At 44.3% G+C, this 19,353-nt stretch overlaps 1 protein-coding gene across 5 annotated transcripts in view; it reads left to right on the forward strand.

The window, feature by feature from the left end:
* The window catches only part of CAMKK2 (calcium/calmodulin dependent protein kinase kinase 2), a 41,528-nt gene that overhangs the window by 7,071 nt on the left and 15,104 nt on the right, over positions 1-19,353 (forward strand). For 4 of the 5 annotated variants that reach the window (XM_067539612.1, XM_067539615.1, XM_067539616.1 and 1 more), the window contains 8 exons: positions 6,523-6,734; positions 7,015-7,094; positions 9,021-9,068; positions 9,713-9,766; positions 10,570-10,621; positions 11,463-11,596; positions 13,437-13,473; positions 15,180-15,201. In XM_067539612.1, coding sequence (XP_067395713.1) covers positions 6,569-6,734; positions 7,015-7,094; positions 9,021-9,068; positions 9,713-9,766; positions 10,570-10,621; positions 11,463-11,596; positions 13,437-13,473; positions 15,180-15,201 — 593 coding nt within the window. In that variant the 5' untranslated portion in view covers positions 6,523-6,568. Of the gene's footprint in view, positions 1-6,522; positions 6,735-7,014; positions 7,095-9,020; positions 9,126-9,712; positions 9,767-10,569; positions 10,622-11,462; positions 11,597-13,436; positions 13,474-15,179; positions 15,202-19,353 lie in introns of those variants that run through there. The other variant, XM_067539617.1, reaches the window with a different exon arrangement.

Below are 19,353 nucleotides of genomic sequence, written 5' to 3' on the forward strand. Positions count from 1 at the left end.
GCATGTGATCAGTGCCACCATTATTACAAATTGTATTTTTGTCATGTTGTTCTTGCAAGTTATGAGAGACCTTTGATCACAAAAAGTGAAATGATGATTGTACTTTGTCTAGCAAAAAAGTGACAGCTAATCCCCATTGTTCTCTGGTTAACTTTTAACCAGGATGCAGAAAAATTAGCACTTCGTTTGCTATTAGATTAGTCAAGATATTACAAGACAGAAGCCATTTCAGGTGGGGGGAGGGAAAACAAAAGGGAGCTTGGATCCATCTTCAATCATTCTTTGCACTAGTCGTTTACAAACATCTATTAGATTATGCTCACAACCCCTTTGTGAGATAGGGCAGGGGACTCTTTTTGGTGTTTGTACAGTACCTAGCACAGTGATATCCTGGTCAATTCCTAGGACTCCGAGGTGTTACCACAATACAAATAATAAATTATCCTTATTTAGCAGATGGGGGAATTGGGGCGCAGAGAGGTGAAGTGAACTGCCCATGGTCACATAGGAAGAAGTCCTTGGCAGTGCTAGCAGTGGAACTGAGCTTTCCTTAGACCCAGTCTTGGGGTTTAGCCACAAGGTCATCCATTTCCCCCTTTCTCCCCCCCATGGGGAATGTATTAGCTGTTGCAGCATACACAGCTCATACTGTTTTCAGAAATGACTCCAATGAGCTGGCCTGGGGGGTATGATAAAGACTGACTTTCATAGTTCTGGTTCCCAGATGATGAGAGACGATACTCATTCCATAACTATAGGCTTTAGTTAACCTGACTTAGTTTTTTGGCTTTTCTTTATGTCCGCTTTTTGCTGTTAAAAGATGCTAGCTTGACAGCTCACAAATCTGTAGCTGTCTGTCTATCCCCAGGACAGGAACAACACTGGCCATGGCCGTCCATGTTTCCATAACACCACCCCAGTCGTCCTGTTTTACAAGGATGGGTCAGAGTCCTTATTCAATACTTGGCCTCGCTGATGAGACTGTCAAAAGGGGCCGGTTAGTGGTGGGACTGAAAGCACATCGCAACATGTGTGTATTTGTTGCTATCTTTCCATTACTCGCTCATCGACATATATCAAGAAATGAAACCGCCTAGATACTGAAGATTAAGACAAGGGAGAGCTATGGGAGGTGATGAGTTAATGTGCTTGGCTTTAACCTCTGGGGCCTGGATTTAAATCCTGGCTGAGGTCACTGGGTGTTCTCATTTTAATGACCCTACAAAGGCTCAAGACACGAGCAGCAGGGATCCTCATCCTGTATATTGTATGCGTGAGCTGATCTTGTCTGGAACGGTAAAGACCATGACCTCTGTACAGTGCCTATCTCTTAACATAAAGAGCATTGGCTGGGCTGTATTAGAATTTAGGGTTAAGATCACAGGGAGAGCTGCAGGTCAGGACTGAAGGGCATTGGGAAGGAGGAGATGGACTAGCAGTGCTCTGTAGAGCCAGTCCTCATGTTCATGAGTACCACATTTAAAAAATATATGAAACTAGAATAAACTAAAACCTGATGGGGAATTCTGTTCAATGAGCTAGAAAGGCATCTCGGGGGAGTAAAGTGTAAATGAACAGTGTTTGGTTCCCCCCGCTGGCCCCCTGCACTTTCTGGTTCCCTGAAACTCTTCAGCTATAATAAACTGGAGAAGCTGGGATCTGTCGAGCTAAAAATGAGCAAGACACAAGCCCTTGTGGAGGACCAAAAGTTTTATTCACCACTGGCCTAAGTGAGGGCAAGTCAGTTGAGTTAAGGGAAATGCATCCTCTGGCCAGCTGTGAATTTGGCACCAAGCATCTCTAAATCTGAAAGCTTCTCTCTTCCCTGGCATCATCTTCCTGTTTGCCAGCCTATGTTGGCTTATAGTGTGTTCAATGCCTGTAAACTCTAAGCATATTTTTTACCAATTAAAACTTTTACACTTAACGGCTGCTTTTCCTCTCTGTGTTCTTCTGCACTCAGAGTGTTTGATGGATTAAGTCACCCACTGATGCTACAGATTTCATTTTGCATATGATGTTATTGGAAGCACTCAACTACAGTTTTGATAGGTACAGTATCAATGAACAAATAACTTGCAAAGAAGTTGCTTTTACTCCCTGCCAAAAAATACTGTGTAGTTTGATTTTGTGCTGTTAATCAGTTGCCATGTTTCGCTCCAGCAGTGGCTGCATTTCAGTGGTGTGCAAAGTGAGGATGGGTATGATTATAATATACACTCTGCAATCTGTCAGGTGGGGAAAGGCATTATATAAATGTTAGGTTGCTTCTCCTCCTCCTCCTCAATAAAGTCATCATCACTCCCACACAATTTTATTAAGCTATGTGGGGTTTGAGTGATACTAGCATGACCTGGAACTTTTTCTTTTTAATATTCTTCTTATTTCTGAATTAGATATGCAACTGATGGCCTTAAATATTCTTATTGCAGTGGGTACAGTTTACATGTGGAAAGCAGCCAACAGGCAAAATTTATACATACCAGGCTCCTCTTCTTAAGGATTTTGCATATGTGTGTGGCTCTAAAACAAGGTAGCTGTTGTGAATGTGCTAGTGTTCCACATGTGTTCAGTTTATGGGATTACGGGGTGTTGGCCATAATGGAGAGACAAGGAAATGCATTTTCCTTCTCAGAGTAATTTGTTTCCAGTCCAGCTTTGCCTTTTTTTCTCCTGCTGATTATATTTATAGTCTCCTCCTCAGATCTCCATATGCTTATTAAAAAGAAAAACAGACTGCGTTATCATTACAGATTCTGCACATTCCCATGAACTGGCTGTATGATTAGCCCTTCTTGAAATGCAACTGGTTTGTGGAATATTTGTGTATGTATTGGTGTGTGTGTGGGGGGGTGTTTGGACATTGTGTAATTTGGACATTGTGTCATCTAAGAAGACAGCTTTCCCTCCCCATACTCTGGCCCTGTCATTCCTCCCACCCGATGCAACACAGGTAAGGAAGTCTGTTGGATTTTCTCCCTTGACACTGCCTCCTTAAAGTGCCACAGTTCTTAAAAATAAAGCTTTTATGTTGAGGGTCTGATGATCTTTAGCCTGTTTACAGAGCACAGGAAGCCTGCTTGAATTAATCAGCCTTGATATGTTTATCCTTGTCAAGCCAATTAACTCCCCAAGTCCAGCACACTCTCTCTGCTCTAAAGTGTTGCTGATACTTTGTAAAAGTGAATTTAAGTCACAGTATTAGTCCAGAACCGTTCATCATAAGCCTTTTCATGCCTGCTAGACTTCCAGCAGCTGCCCTATTAATGAAAAAAGATTCTAATGTAACTGGCAAGAGTTATGGCTGTGTCCATTAACCTTGCAAAGCAGATGAACGCTGCCATTTCCCTTAATGTAGGAGGGGTAAATTGGCGCACTGGGCACTTTCTGAAAGCTCTGCTTTCTTATTGCTGTAATAAGTACCCTGGCAGGTACCAGAAACAAAGGCAAAGCAGCATGGTGGTTTAAATCATTAATGGTGAAAATTCATTTCACCAAGTAAGACCCAAATAAAACCATGTTTTCTGCAGGTGAAGTGGGAGGGGTGAAATCCATCTCCCGACATGGGATCTGGGTCAGCCCTTCTGTTCTGGTCCTCCTTCTCAGGGCCCCCACCTGTCCCAGCAAGAGGCATTAGGGCCTCTGTTTCCATGAAATTGTGGATCCAGACTTGCCTACACTGCAACCTGCCACACGTTCTCTTTCATTTGTAGAGGACCAGTGTGGGGCTTAAATGTACGACCTTTCAGCACTTGGATGGGTTTCACTCTGACTTCATTTCATACCCTTTCTGAAGGGCTGGAAACTATTTTCTGTTGGGTGACGCTGCAAAATCTAGCATTTCTGGAAGCAGCCCAAGCCCAGCAGGGGGCCCATAGCATAGAGTGGCAGGTCTAGGTTTGGATAATTGTGGTGATATTATGAGCAGAGGGTGATGGCCTGCTGGTCATCATTCGCACCCCAAAGTGCTAGCTGTGACCATCCTTAGCTTGGGCCTCTGCAATACACTACATCAGGAGCAAGCTTCCACTTCTGTCACAGTTTCATCTCTCTCTGCCCCATGAATGAGAAACGCCAGGGTGCTTCCTTGTTTGGTGTGGTTTCTGAAGCAAGCTGGTGGAGAATGGTGGGGGCGCAGGGCACAGAACTTTGGCAATGGTTCCTGGTTAATGGGAAAGCTATTTATCATTGCGAGCTGGCAGGTTCCCAAAAGAACCTACAGCAAATGGAAACCAGCCTTTAAGAGCCATCTGCTCTCTTTGCTTGTTTGCTTTTCAGCTTTCTTAATGCACTCTAGAGAGTGCATTAAAATGCACTTGTGTAGTTTTAATGGATTCACAAGTTGTGTGTCATTTACTAGTGCAGCTGCTCTGCTCCTAATCAGTTTTGTTCCATGGATTTACTGGCACCAGTATGACCGCTCACACCCAGCATATGAGGCCCGAGCCAGCCCTCCTGAACGTGATGGGAATTTTTACAATGACTTTGGTGGCAGCAGGATTGGACTCTTGGGGGTCCTGATCTTGCAAGATGCTGAGCATCCTGAAATCCCAAGGAAGTTTTCTGGTGGTTGGAGGCTCTTAGCACTGGGCCCTCAGTGCCTGATTTTCAGACCTTGCCTTTAATTTTGCAAATGCAGATTTGGGCGTTTTCATTTGTTCATGTCGTTCCCTGGCATTTGCAAAAATGAAGTCGCCGTGGAAAAGATCAGATGAGATGCCCATTGAACCTGCTCCATTTACCTCAGGCTCTATGTGCAAGGGAAAGGACCAGCTGGCTGTTGGGCTGGGTCCAGTGCAAAATTCCTCCCAAATAGGTAATGTTTAAATCTTTAATTTCGGTGGCATCTTTGCCCTGCCCCTGCCGCACCTCTGGCCCCAACCCACAGCAACTACCTGAACTTAATGTAGCAACTGCTAAAGCTGGTGCCTCCTTGGCTAAGAACAGGGGGGTCCAGAAGCATATTTGCAAAATAGATAGATACATGCAGCTTTGCTTCAAGCCAAATAGCCCAGTGTCCTAGCTGGCACACATCAATAACAAACTCCCTGTCAGATAGAAACAATTCCCATATAGTGTTTCTGGAGTACTAGGCATCTCATCTTCTTTGAACAGGAAGGCACAGATGAATCTATCACTGATTGCCCTTTCTGCTAACAGTTGATCTTATTTGTATCTTTCACTGTATTCTAATTTTTTTCCTTCTTTGTCTCTTAACCTGCAAGCAGAAAGCAGCATAGTTTTGTCAGTGGACCATTCTAGCTTCAAAGAAAATGGTCTCATTTATGCAGATGATTCTGTGTCTGAAATGGCAATTATGCAATTATAAAGACTTTAAGAGGAAAAGAGAGTGCTTGTTTTTTGTATTTGACATGTAATTTCTACTATATTGATTCAGAGCAGCTGTGCCAGAGGGCATAACATAATGGAAATTTTAATTTTAGATGAGTGGATCTAACTTTAAGCAGCTGCCTTATGGAGGTGTTGGAACAATATGGCAAAAATAAACAAGTAATTGTTTGTGTGAGGGTTTTTGTTTTTTTTTTTTTTTTTTTTTTTTTACTGGTAGCAACTTGTCAACCTAGAAATTAAAAATAAAATTGTGTTGCAGTGGGAAAAGCAATAATCTTTTTGCCTGTGTAGTTCAGACTTGCTAAAATAGAGCTCCTAGCCTATTATCTCAGTCAAGTTTGCAGCAATTGGGAAATGCTGTCTCGTCCATATGACATTTGGATCATTCACATGGTTTCTGCCGCAATCCACATTGGACAAGCAAAGATTCCACTGGTTAATTTCACCTTGATGGTTTTCAAAGAAATAACTATATGGAATTGTCTGTAATGCATCACAGCCACAGAGACTTGACAATTATATTGTCTTTTTTTAACAGTTAATTTCTCAGTCATTTCCATGGTTCATAAATTTGATTTTTAAAAATAAACTAAAATGGGGAAAATATATAAAGCAAATTGTAAGATTGGATTGTAAGATTTTGGGGCCAGGAACGGTTTCCTTTATTTCTATAAAGCATCAAGCATGCTTAGGGCAGTACATAAATAATTAAAGAAAGGCCCCAAATCTTGAATCTGAAATTCATGCTTTTCGAAACCGCAGATCCAGACACTCCAGAACTTGGGTTTAAAATCCAGCTTTAAATCCAAACCTTCCCAGGTTTCATGGGTTGGTAGTATTTAGCAAGTTCAAGCTTCAAACTCTGATTTGAACCCAGGCCTTGAGGTTTGGCTTGGCCCATCTGTGCTAATATTAATAGGAATAAACTGGATCACTACTGCCCTGGATGGAAAACTGTCACCTACCAAATTGCCAACTCTGTGGTGCTCCTTGGATGATTTGTGAATAATTCTCTAGCGTGACAAATGCCAGAAGAACAATGAACTTTCAAGCAAATTGTTAGATCAGTTAAACATCCAGCTAACAGTAACCCTTGTCTTTTAAACAAGCCTATGAGTGATGCATATAGGTATGGCGTTACAAAGTTGCTGCTGTTTCTTATGCTTTTAGATTATGGAGCTCTGCCATCAGTTGGGATGAAGCCGGCCAGTACATCATGCCCTCATGTGTTCCCAGCAGATCTGCCGCTGAGAGACCAATTTGTTATGATGAACTACACAGCAAGTGCAAGAAGGCACCTGACTTTCTGTGTAGCTTGTCGTCACTGACCATTGAGTACTTGGGCATGGAGTCCGTTGTTGTGGTGACGGAGTATGATTCAGGTGAGGAGTGTGGACGGGTCAGACAGGAATGTTGGAGGAAGATGAGCACGTTGGAACACTGCAGTGAAGGGATGATGGTGTCTGATTGCAAGGGTTTTGCAGGGGAGGGTGTTCCTGGTGCTCTGGGAGGCCCGTAAGAGGTGAGAAGAGAGTGCAGAGCCAAGCTGATTCTTTCAAGTCAAACTCTTGCTCCAGGAAGGATCACAGTCAGCCCAGTCGCCCGGTAGCAATGCAGGTGTGAGCGAACGTTACATTGACCCATCTCTCCCTTATTCTCCAGTTACATCTCCGCATTCTTCTCCTCGATTGCCCCGGAGGCCAACGGTGGAGTCAAATAAAGTTTCTATTACAGGTTTTCAGGTAAGGAACCTGAATGAATTTGCCTAATCACCCCCCACTGTTTTTAATTGCTGGATGATCTGTTGTCATCCTTCCTCATAGAATTACATACAGTCGCTGGCCCACAATGATGCACTTACTATAGTAAGATCTCGCAAGGATATTGCAGGAAATTGCTATATCCATCCCAGGGGCTATGAAGTTAATTGACTTGTCCAAGTGCTACGTTGGACCCCAGCTGTGAGTAGAACTTGGGAGTTCCTGGTTTCCAGTCCTGTGCTTAAGACGGCTCGACCATACCACACCACTCAGAAGCCAGTAGGTCCTAGTTGGCTCTCTGTGAATGTAGGAGCTATTAGGGGTATTGCAAATCACTTGTGTATTGTGAGTTTCTCTATACACCTTGAATGAGAGGAGACTGCTGTGTAGGTGCCTTCACTCCCCCAAACAAAGATTCTTCCCTGTCTGTGTGTGTGGCTATATTAATGGAGCCCTGGCAGTATTTATCACAGCCTGCAGTATCACAAATTAGGGGAGAAGGTGCACTGGGGGAGAGAGTAAAAGAGAGACTTTAGGAATCTGTATAAGGAGTTCTGTGATCTCTGACAACAGCAGCTGATTAAAAGGAGAAGTGGGCGGAATTAATACCTCCAGTCCATTCTTTCTTAATTATGTATTTGAAAGGAAGATGCATTTATGCTAATGATGCTCATCTTCTGGCACTAAATCTGGGCATGTTTTATACAATGGATGAAAGGCACGTGGTCAGTTATCTTAAAAAGAGACCTCTTCCTAAGCAACGCCTCCTTCAAGGGTGGCCCGGTGCCCTTCCCCTTATACCTGAAATAGCAAAGTATACTCGTCAGTTCTGAGAAGCAATAACACAGAATAATCACATGCTCACAATACAAGATAACATGTTGCGTTGCAAGGGGCTGATCACCCTGTCACTACCAGTGTGTGTAGTCAATAAAGGCCCCATCCAAGCACATGGCAGTTAACAGGAGTTTTGCCATTGATGCTCAGGGGAGTAGGGGGTTTGGCCTAATTGTTTCTCAGCACTTTGCATGATTGTACCTCTTGTGCTTTTCCAGAGGAAAGCGTTTTGTAGGAGGGCTCTTACTGGAGTTGTAACCCTTGAGGAACCAGTTATTACTAAGTAACTGGTTTGAGTTGTTAATTATAATTAATGAGTTGTTAATTATGGTAGAAAGACAGCAAAATGAGGGGCTTATTGGGGCTCGAAACAATGTTCAGAGGTGGGTGGACTCAATCTTCAGCCCAGTGCATGTGAAATGTGAATGTAAAAAACCACCCTCTGAAAGAATGAGCAGATAAACAATATAGTGTGTCCAGAATCTGTCATCTCTAACACAGAACAGGCAGTAAAAGTCTGCTGGACAGCAAATAAAGATAGTTGGAAGTTAGTCACTAGCTGTTGGTTAAGGACTAAACTTTCCACTGTTTACAAGGCCTGGTGCACTCTGAAAGGTTTATAACCTGTTAATTTCAGCTACCGATCTTTATAAATCTATTTCATGTGGGTGGTGGTTATTGAGTAAGATCACTTGAATGTCAATAATTAGCCATGTATAGAAATTCTCAGTCTTGGCAAATGGCTGTTATTTATTGCTAATGAAATAAAACATTATAGCTGCAGTCTGAATGGATTTATATTACCTAATAATCTGCAGAGTAAAAGATGACATTTATTATCTAAAGAACATTGCATCTGTGACTTAAGAGGCTGTTACTGTTTCAGGATTATTTTTTCTCTCTCTCCACTTAATTGACTCTAATGATGCTTCTAATGTCTCGATCTCTTTTGGAGCTCTGTTTATGAACAATGCGTTTCTTTTACCTGTGCAAGAAACAACGCAGATAAAGATGCAATTGTTTTTGTTATACCACTGGTTCACGTCAAACTTCTTTTTCCTCCCTTCATAGGACTGCGTGCAGCTTAATCAATATAAATTGAAAGATGAAATCGGCAAGGTGAATATTTTACAGACTTGACATATGAGCATCAGGTTGAGAGTTTCGAGGGGGGAGGTATTTAATTTCTTTTATCCTAAGTCAGCTCACACCTTCATGAGCGTACTGCATTAAATGTCCCCATCCCTGCTCCTTTATGCAATTACAGCTCTTTTCAGTTGGGCTAAAAGGCTAATTTCTAGTCCAGTGAAACACAGCAGGTATTTACAACTTTTCTCTCCTCCCCTCCCACCCCCACAACAACCCCTCACTTAAGTTTTCCCATGCAAGAGGGTGATCTGACTGCACCTGTGGGGATTCCCTGCTCGGGAGTGTCCCCAAGATTGCTGCTGGTGTGTCGGGACTTTCATGTGACTTTCCTGCATTGGAGCCACTAGAGCGCTTGAAGCCAACTGTGCTTGTCTCGCTAGTGGGCAGTTTGAGTGGAAATGTTCTGTGCCAGGCTGAGCTCAAACTTGGGGGTCACCGGTTAGTTCTGCTTGAGTGGAGGGAGGAGCCCCACAACCATTGTGAATCTGGGGGCCTGTGAAGCAGTCCAGAGCGTGACCTCCGGTTTCATCGGTAGTGAGAACCATGGTGGTGGTGGCTGTGTTTCTCTGATGATCCCTGGTTAGTAACCTGAGGCTGCTGATGTATTTTTCTAGGGCTCCTATGGGGTTGTGAAGCTCGCGTACAATGAAGATGACAACACCTACTATGTGAGTATCGTTAGTACAGATTATCTGGTGGAGCATAGTCTAGTGCTGGGTGCAGGGGATGGATCTGCCTCGCCTCCAGCCCCAGGGTGGAGTTGTGAATGTTCCAGCCTGCCCTCCAGCTCCCTGATTTGACACCTGCCTTTCTGGGCCAGGCACCAGATCTAACAGCGCACACCAACCCAACAGCACTGCCAGAGGCTGCTGTCTCCCTTATTTGGCAGGCAGGAATCCTGCAGTGTAGACTCTTCCCCCTGCTTTCCTCGCCCAGCTGCATGCTCAGCACGTCTTCTCCCACATCCCTGGCTCCTGCATCAGCTTGCCTTGGAGGGAGAGAATGTGTGGCTTAGTTAGCTGATGAGTGTTTCTCAACTGGTCCAAGGCCACTAAGTAGGAGTAAGAACACCCTTAAGGCTGTGCTGCCCTTGTGGACTCAAGATCTTAGGTGGCAGGGACCAGAAGGGGGTGAGAACCTGTGGGAAGGAGAGAGAAAGCTGGGGAAGGTTCTGGGATGATTGGGAGACCCAAGAGGGAATTTAGGGGTATCATGAGGGAGCTGCTCCCAAAGATGCTGTATGTGAGCAAAACGGGTCTTCCCAGTGCTTCTGAAGATGAGTCAAAATCACGTCTTTGTCCTAGACAGAGGATGAGGGTTGAGACTCCCTTCTCATCCCCTGCACAAGGCCCATTTGCTCTGGCTTTGCACAGAGGTCCAGCGTCTGCCCCCAAGAGCGAGGTTTCAACCTACATGTGAGCTCTTTGCAATAGCAAGGAGAGAATCTATTTATATATTTATTATGTTGCAGGCAATGAAAGTTCTTTCCAAAAAGAAGCTCATGAGACAAGCCGGGTTTCCACGTAAGTGACAAATGGCCGTTTGGTGTGTGGAGAACTAGTGAGATAAACAGCAGGGCAGCAGTGATGGTGGGGCAAACATACAGCCCATGGTCTGTGAATTATCATATGTGTGTGAGGCAGATATGCTTTGTGTCAGGGCTGAGTTTTGTGTGTTTTGATGTTGGAGGTTTGGGGTCAGGGTTGGAATGATGGAAGGTTAATTTTGGGGTTATTCTGGATTGGGAATCTAAAGATCTGGGCTCTGTTCCTGGCCCTGACACAGATGCCCGGTGCGACCTTGGACAAGTCACTTAATTATGTTGTGCCTCACTTTCCAGGTCTGTTAAACAGGGATAATGCGTCCGTAAGGGGTATTAGTCAGAGCGGAATTTGGCCACGAGGTTGATGGTATAAATGTAAGGACTCAACAGAGAAAATAAACAAGTTCTCATCTGCAAAAATGCAAGGCTTGGGAATTTTGATCAGCTGCCTTTTGCACTGGTCAGTAGAATGGATCTCAGCCAGTATTGAAATGAAATGTAGATGTTTGTCTTGGTAAGGTTATCAGTGACCTTGTGTATTAAACAATGAGTTGGCTTTTCTCTCTCTCAAATGATCAGTCAGTGTATTTTGCGCTGCACCAGTGTTATTCAAATACATGCTTCATGGGGTGCTGCTGAGAGGTGCCCAACCCCTGCAGCTCCCAGAGAAGTCCGTGGGAGAGGGGAAACCTCGGGGGATCAGGCCGTTTCTGCTCTGACTGTTGACGAGGTGCTACCTTGGCTCAAACACATGTATCAGCTGCTGGCTTTATCACTTGTCTGGTGCTACCTGCCTCATGCATCCTTACAATTTTAAACAGGCCGCCCACCTCCCCGGGGAGCCAAAGCCACAGCCGAAGGCTGTTCGCAACCAAAAGGGCCTATTGAACAAGTGTACCAAGAGATCGCCATCTTGAAAAAGCTGGACCATCCTAATGTGGTGAAACTGGTGGAGGTGAGTGTGCTCACGTGCAATGATGATGTTAAGGGCGTGCAGGGGCCTAGTAGCATTCAGTGCAAAACACGGCTGTTCTTTGAATGGCAGGGTGTTTTGTCATCCGGAAAGTCTGTCCAATGTGGATGTGCCCAGGGTGGCTGAAGGTCCATTTTTAAAATAAATCCGTAATAAATAAATAAATACATGATAATAAATAAAACCTTCGTTCAGAGCGTTCAGGCATTTAGCATGACTCGAGCAACGCCTGTTAACAGAATTACGTGGAGGAATGCATGTGCAATTGCTTTTCTGTGGGCTCCAGTAACCTGTTTTGTGGACATGCACTGAATGTGCAATCCAGTCGTGCTTGGACGCCAGGAATAAAAGGATCTCTGTTCTGTAAGGCATGCAATATGCATCAATATGAAAGAGAAATGGTAACCTAGGAGCCTCTCTATGTACCAGGCGAGATGGACTTGTGGGTCTGCTTCCTATATCTCAGATGCTTGTTTTCCTCCCTTTTAAAATGGTGATTTTTGGAAGAATGTTGGTTTTTGTGACTGGAAAAATGATTAAATCTGGGGGAAATGTAAAAGGTCAAGTCCATTTTGGGGAGGAGGAGGGTTGTGTTTGCAAGGGGTCTGTGTGAGAAATCACATATGTTCTAAGCTGTTACTGTAGGAAGGCAGCAAAAAGTGTAATTTCTCCTTGTCTGAATAAAGTGCCATAGATCCCAACCGCATACTATAATCCTGAACCAACCCCTGAACAGAGAAAGGGCCTGAAGTGCAAGGTGCTGCATACCTCCTATGTAGTGCTGAGCATCCTGAACTCATTGACTTAGGTGGGAGCTGAGCATGCTGAAGATCTTTCAAGATGGGGCTCGGAGAGAATCATTTTTATTCATTCCTATATCTGTTGCAGCAGAGGAGTCGGTATGTGTTTGGTCCCTGCACTCAGCAGTGGAAGGAAACCTACAGGCTCTGTGTACAGAACCTGTAGATAGCACAATGTGATTGTAATGCTGTGGGAGTGTAAATGGTCCTCGAAAATCATATGCCCAATTACATCTCAGGGGTTTTTCATTCTGAGTTGATGAATAATCCATACCCTCCAATTTGCTCTTCCAGCATCTTCTATGGAACCGCAGTGTGCACCTGCCCCTTGGAGAGTTTCTATGACTCTTTTTTTAATCCCCCTTTTGGTTTTTTAATGCTTTATCCTTTAAAGATTAATTATGAAAAATTTGAGTAACGCCAATGCTAGATTCCACATTCGTCTCCTAGGAAACATACTGGTTTAATTGAAACTGACCATGCGAAAGGTATCAAGATCTAAGAATATGCATACTGAAATTGCTGGTTTACAAGTGAGATAAATATTTAAACATACCAGAAGTATCATTTCCTTTGTGTTAGAGCTACATTTTTTCCTCTTTTCCCTTGAGGGAAGGAACTAGTGAGATTAGCAAACCAAAAGCGTGTGTTTCAAATTAAGACATTGGGAACTAGGATTCCTAAAGGAAAATGACTGTGAGAAATGTACCAGTTCTAAAATTGGAGCTGCTATCCTGATATGGGCATATCAGGGGGTGTAGGTTTAAAACATAATTAAACTGGTATCAACAAGATAAAACACATTTTGCTTTTTCTCCATGAATCCACTTATACAACGTGAGTGAGTGAGAAAATAAAACCTTATGTGTAAATTTTGGGCCTAAATTATCTGACATCATGTCCCTATTGCCAGTATACTTATTCTTAGTGTTTTCTGGTGGGTGATATGGGCCTATGGAACCATATAATACTTTTTATCTATGTGCAGGATTATTTATTACCCTTTTAACTTGTGTTGACAGGTGCTAGATGACCCCAGCGAGGACCATCTGTACATGGGTAAACAAGTCGCTCTTCCCTTCTGTCCTGCTGTGCATGCCACATGACAATGACTGTATTTGGATGCAATCTTTGTTCGCATGGATCAAACTTTGAGATGACTGTGTGAAATGTTTCCCATGTTCTGCGGGGAGGGACTGAGGCAGTGAGTTAGGCAAGCAAAGTAGCTGATCACTGTGGAGATTCCTTTAAGCAGCATAAAAGGAATAGTATAGGGCTTACAGCAATGAGAACCAGGTCCCTTTTAATTACACAGACACGTGAGATCCAACTTCTGTGCTCGGAAAGAGATAAAATAGGATTTTACCCGGTCAGCCTATACTTATCAGTGCACTAGGTTATAATTAGATGTGTGGGAGCGCTTTTCGGAGCCAGGTGCCCAGCTGTAACCCCTAATGCTCTTAACTGCTATCCTCCTGTCACCTCACCCAAATGTTGTACAAGTCGTAGTTTAAAGAGGCACTATCTTAATCTGCATTCTCCCTCCCCAAATGTTGAAAAACCTGCCCTTAGTTCCCACTGAGGTCAAAGAGGAGCAGAATTCCATAACAGTTTGTTTCTGTAGCTGTCCGGCCAAGTGAGGATTGCGAAGTGTTGCGCTGACATTAAACTTTACTTCTCCCATACCCATTTTACAGCAAGAGAAGGTGGGGCAAGTCATAGAGTTTAAGGCAAGGAGGGACCACCAGAGCATCTAATCTGACCTCCTGTATATCAGAGGCCGCCAGCACCCCTGTTCTAAACCCAACAACCAAAATTAGACCAAAATATCACAGCCCACAGGAAACGAAATCATTGCATGCCACAGGCAAAGAATAAGAGGCACTGAGAAGGTGCACCAGAGCCTGAGGTCCCTGCAGTGGCAGGGAATTGAGTAAGTGAGAGAGAACCCAGATGATCCTGGCATGTAACCTGCACCCTGTGCTGCAGAGAATGGCAGTGACTTTGTGGGAGTTTTGCCAACCTGACCTGAGGGAAACAGCTTCCCAACCCCATGTATGGCGATCAGTTAGATCTGAGCATGTGAGCAAGAACCAGCCAGCCAAGACCCAGAGAGAGAATGCTTGGTGCCACCTCAGCACGCTGACCCACCCTGTCCCATCACCAGCTTTAGTCATCTCAGATGCTTCAGAGGAAGGAGGCACAAGGAAAAAACTCGGGAATTAGCTGAGGGATAAAAATCCCTTTCTGACCCCTGCAGGTGACCGGCCAAAGTCCTGAAGTGTGAGATTTTTAGGAACATAAGACGCAATCGGGACGGGACTTCCAGGACTGCCAGGTCCTGTCCCCTACAATCACAAGCAATCCCCTCATACAATCCCACTCAGACATAGGGTCATAGTGAGAAGACGGTTAGCCTGATCAACTATGATTCTGAACTACTGAATAAATACGTCGGTTCATAGATTATTAACAAGGAAGATAGTAATGTCCCTTTTGAAGTAACGGCATGGATTGTGAGTCTAATTTCTCCATGAACTCCAGATCTTTGTGATCAGTACAGTGACTTCTTCATGCAAAAACATAATTTAAAAAAAACAAGGTACCACAAGTGATTCTTCCATAGTCTGAACTCACCTGACCAGTTTCATGTTGTCGTTTTTTATTATTTCCATAATTGTTTATAAAAATAATTGCTTTCCTGCTGGGATCTTGTTTGCAGAGCTTTCAGCCTGTAATTAATCACTTTCTCTTTTGTGTTTTAGTGTTTGAACTGGTAAAACAAGGGTAAGTATGGAACCCTGGGATTAGATTTACAAATTCAGTGAATGTTAAAGCAGATATATTTCATAAGCAGTGTGTGTCTGTAGTTTGGTTGAAATAGTACATATAGTGGGCCAAATTCCTTACACAGAGGTGTTGCAGAAGGTGTTAAAACTAGATCTCCCTATATTCTGGCCTACAATTTACAGTTTAGATCAACCTAGCTATGTTATTGGGGGTGTGAAAAATTCTCACCCCGAACGCTGTAGTTAAGCCGACCTTTCCCTCCCATTGTAGATGTGTCTAAGATGACAGAAGAATTCTTCTGTGGACCTAGCTCCCACTGCTCGAAGTGGTGGATTACCGACACTGACAGGAAAACCCCTTTGGTCAATGTAGGAAGTGTCTACACTATGACAGTTCAGCTGTGCTGCTGTAGCCCCTGTAGTGTAGCCGTGCTGTGAGACCCCGATGCCCCTGGACCTACGTATGCCTCAATACTGGTCTATAAGGGAGTCTAATTTGTTATAATTGACATGCCAAGGAGTTTGGAGAAGGTGTTAGTTAAAGTAAGGTGAGCTTCTTACCTCCTCCTGCTAGCTGCTTTTCTTGCTGCAGTTCTGTCTTCTGGCCTTTGCGTGTGTGAGTTACACTGACTGAGGTTCTTTGACATGCTCTGAATTTATCCAGGAGAATGAGCCCAAATGATTGTGAGATGTGGAATCATGGGTCCAGTCCAACACTTTATTGCATGTCCACATGGCACAAGGCATGACCTACGCCTCCTTGATACCTAGCAGGAATTTGTGTCTGTCTGTGCATGGGTGTGTGGTATGCTACATTCAGACTGTCTCAGTTCTGTTCTAGGATGTTGACATCTTATCTGAGTTTTATTCCTTTCTGAACTCTGTTGCCTTTCATCCTGCTGCTACATCAGCAGAGGACATAGGCAGTATGGCCTAGTGAATAGGACTCCAGAATGGGAGCTAAGAAATCTGAGCATCTGACTCCACTAATGATTCTGTGTGACCTTGAGCAAATCATGTAACTTTTTTGTGCCTCAGTTTTGTCATCTTTAACAGGGGGATGATAATGCTCACTTAACTTTGTCAAGTGCTTTGAGATTTACTGATGAAAAATGCTCTGTAAGTGTTGGGTGTTGAAATTCTTTAACATGTCCTTTACAGATTATTGGTTCTAGAAAAATAAAATGGGGTTGAAATGGCATGAGACGTTTAGGAGAAATACCTATAAATTTAGTAAAGGCTGTTTGCAGTTCTCAGGAAACCAGCAGTAGCTACGTAATTGTAACTAAAGCCAGATTGTTAGCTCCTTGGAGTAGGTCCTGTGTTTGTACAGCACCTAGCACAATGATGTGCTGGTCTATGGCTGCAGCTCCTAGATGCCATGATAATGCAAATAATAAAATCGTTAAGAGCTGAAGATTTCCCTTATAATCATGTGCAGGAAATTTGTCTTTACTGGAAACATAATAAGCCAATGTGTTCCCCTGTGGATTGATGATACCGTTTTCAGGCATGCAAATGTAAACACCCATTGAGGTTATGTTGATTTGTATCTTCTCCCTTAGTTCTGAGAATTAGCTTGGGTCATCTTGGAGAGATAATGTGTCTTCCCCACCCCTCTCTTTTCCCCCCTCCCAATCTTATAATGCGGAAGCCCGTGTATGCAGCTGAGAAATAATTATATACCTGTAGAGTCTCCTCTGTGCTTGAGAGGATTGTGCAACTTCCATTAGTGCTCGTGGAGGGTAATCCTGTGCAATAGATAATAGACGCTAATGGGTCGTCTTTTGATCCTCTTGACTTGTGAGACCCTCTCCTGTGCTGTCCATCAATCTCCTCTTTGGCACTCAGCCTGTTGAGTGTCTGCAATGCACCATCACGTAGTAGTGTGAGATGGATTTAAGAGGATATAGACGACCGTGTATGGGAACAGCAAAAGGTTGGGCAGTGCAACCAGCATGGTTTAGTGGCCAGGGCACTGGACTAGGACTCAGGAGACCTGGATTCTATTCCTGGTTATGTCACTGACGTGCTGTAGGACCTTGGTCAAGTCACATTCAACTCTGTCTCTCGCTATGTATTTGTGCAGTGATCACCACGCTGGGTCCCCAGTTTCGGATGAAGCCTCTAGGTGCTAGTATAAGACCAATAATTCATATATGGGCATCCTCCCCAATGTGAAGAACAAAATTGGACTCTTGGACAGAGCAAGATACTGTCGCATCTCTTTAGTACTGTCTACTTGTGTTAGACGCTGGATCCTTCAGAGATTTGAAAACTGGCAGCAGCATCCCCCACAGCTTTTGGGAACATGTGCAGACTCAGGCAAGGAGACAAGAGACGCATGTCATAGTGAAGCTAATCAGTTTAACTTTCCTCCATGAGTCCCCCACCCACCTTCCAAAAATCCCCCGCACCCTGCTGAGGGCGAAAGAATAATCTGATCTTTCCCGTGAGCGCTGTGACACTAGAAACCTCGATGGACCCTAAATAGACAGGAGGTTGGCACCAGATCCTGTGCTTCAGCATTTCTCTGAGATACCACAGGAGGGATGCAAGACTGAGGAACTAAAACTATAGTGGAGATGGGAGATTTTTATTGCAATCGCCACATTAAGGGTCAGATTCTGCTCTCAGTCCCAGTAAATTCAAAACAATTCTAGACATGTTAAGCGAGTAACTGCAGATTGGCATTGGTGTAATGGAGTTTGGGATCTGTCCCTAAATATCTTCGTTTGCGGGAAACCATGAGTAAAAAGAAGAGACCAACACTCTTGGGGTTGAAGAAAATTCCATCTGTCCCTCATATAGAAAGGATACAATTCTCAAAGAACGAATTGATGGACCAGTACAGCCCAGGCCATTGTGACCTAGGGAAGAGCTCTGTAAGGTCCAGATGTGCAAGCCAAACAGCTGCCAAGGCGCTGTTCCAAGTTCTACGCACTGTTTCTAATGTGACTTAGTTAATTCCATCCCCTGCCACACTTTGACCTTTATAGCGACGGGAACCAGATTCTGTGGGCGAGAAAGGACACCGCTATTTATGGGAGAGAGCCATGTTACTCCACTTCATCTCTGGTGCTATGTGAATGCGCAGAGGGAGATTGGAGCAGAGCCCACTAGTGCTGCTTTCCCGACTTGGGCTGCGGAAGAGGGATTGAAGAGACTTGAAACACAATTGGGTGACAGGAGGAAACCACGCTGGAAATCCTTGAAAACTTCTCCTCCCACAAGCCCAAACCTCAGTGACAACCAGACCTGAGAGAGGGCAGCTCAGCACTTCTGTGTCTTGCACTAAAATGGCTTTTAGTTCTCTAAATCTTTCAGTTATGTCAAGCTGCGATCATCCTAAATACAGCTCCTAGCTACACCTCGTCCCTTTGCGCCACTCTCTGCTCTGGGATCAGCCTCCCCAGAATATGGGCCAGATCCTTCAGGCTGCTTCTAAAACACCGCTTCATCCCGGAAGCGTTTCTACTGTAATGGCTACTTCTCACTCTTTGCACATTCTGCCTTCCGGCCTCAGCCAATACCTCTGGATTGCAAGCTCTTTGGGACAGGGAAACCTTATCGATAGGGCCGAAATCCGATAATTTATCCAATGCTGTATGCATGTACCATGCTGTGGATGTTTATGGGCATGATCCTAATGGACCAGACTCTAATGTCTTCACTCAGAAATGCTCCCACTGACTTCAGCAGGAGTTTTGCCTGCCTGAGGGCTGATTAAGCCCTTCAGGATTTGGCCCTCTAATAATAAAATGGAGGAGCTGCCACCGCCAAGTTAGCATGTGTGCATGAACATCATTCATGCTGCTAAGGGCCATGCCCTGATGCTTGGGCTCTTGTGTGGATCACAACCAGGGAGATGTTCGGGGAGGGGAGGGGGCAGGAACGGCGCCATCCAGCCAGTTGCCCACATAAGAGGGGAAATCATGGAACCTATTGTATAGAGGGAGAGGTAAGGTGCAGGCTACAGCCAGAGAACATGCAGCGTAACTCACAAGGTTGTAAAGGTGACTTTAAGCCCCTTTTCTGCTCCCCTGGTCCTTGTCCTGGGCCGCTGTGCTCTGAACCACCCCCACCCCACAGGGTAATTTGGAGTAGCCTGAGGGCTGCTATAATTTAGGCAAGATGCCAGTAGGCCCGA

Source organism: Emydura macquarii, unplaced genomic scaffold (genome assembly GCF_026122565.2).
Source record: "Emydura macquarii macquarii isolate MOO-44397 ecotype Brisbane River unplaced genomic scaffold, CSIRO-AGI_Emac_v2 contig_554, whole genome shotgun sequence".
NCBI lineage: Eukaryota > Metazoa > Chordata > Testudines > Chelidae > Emydura > Emydura macquarii.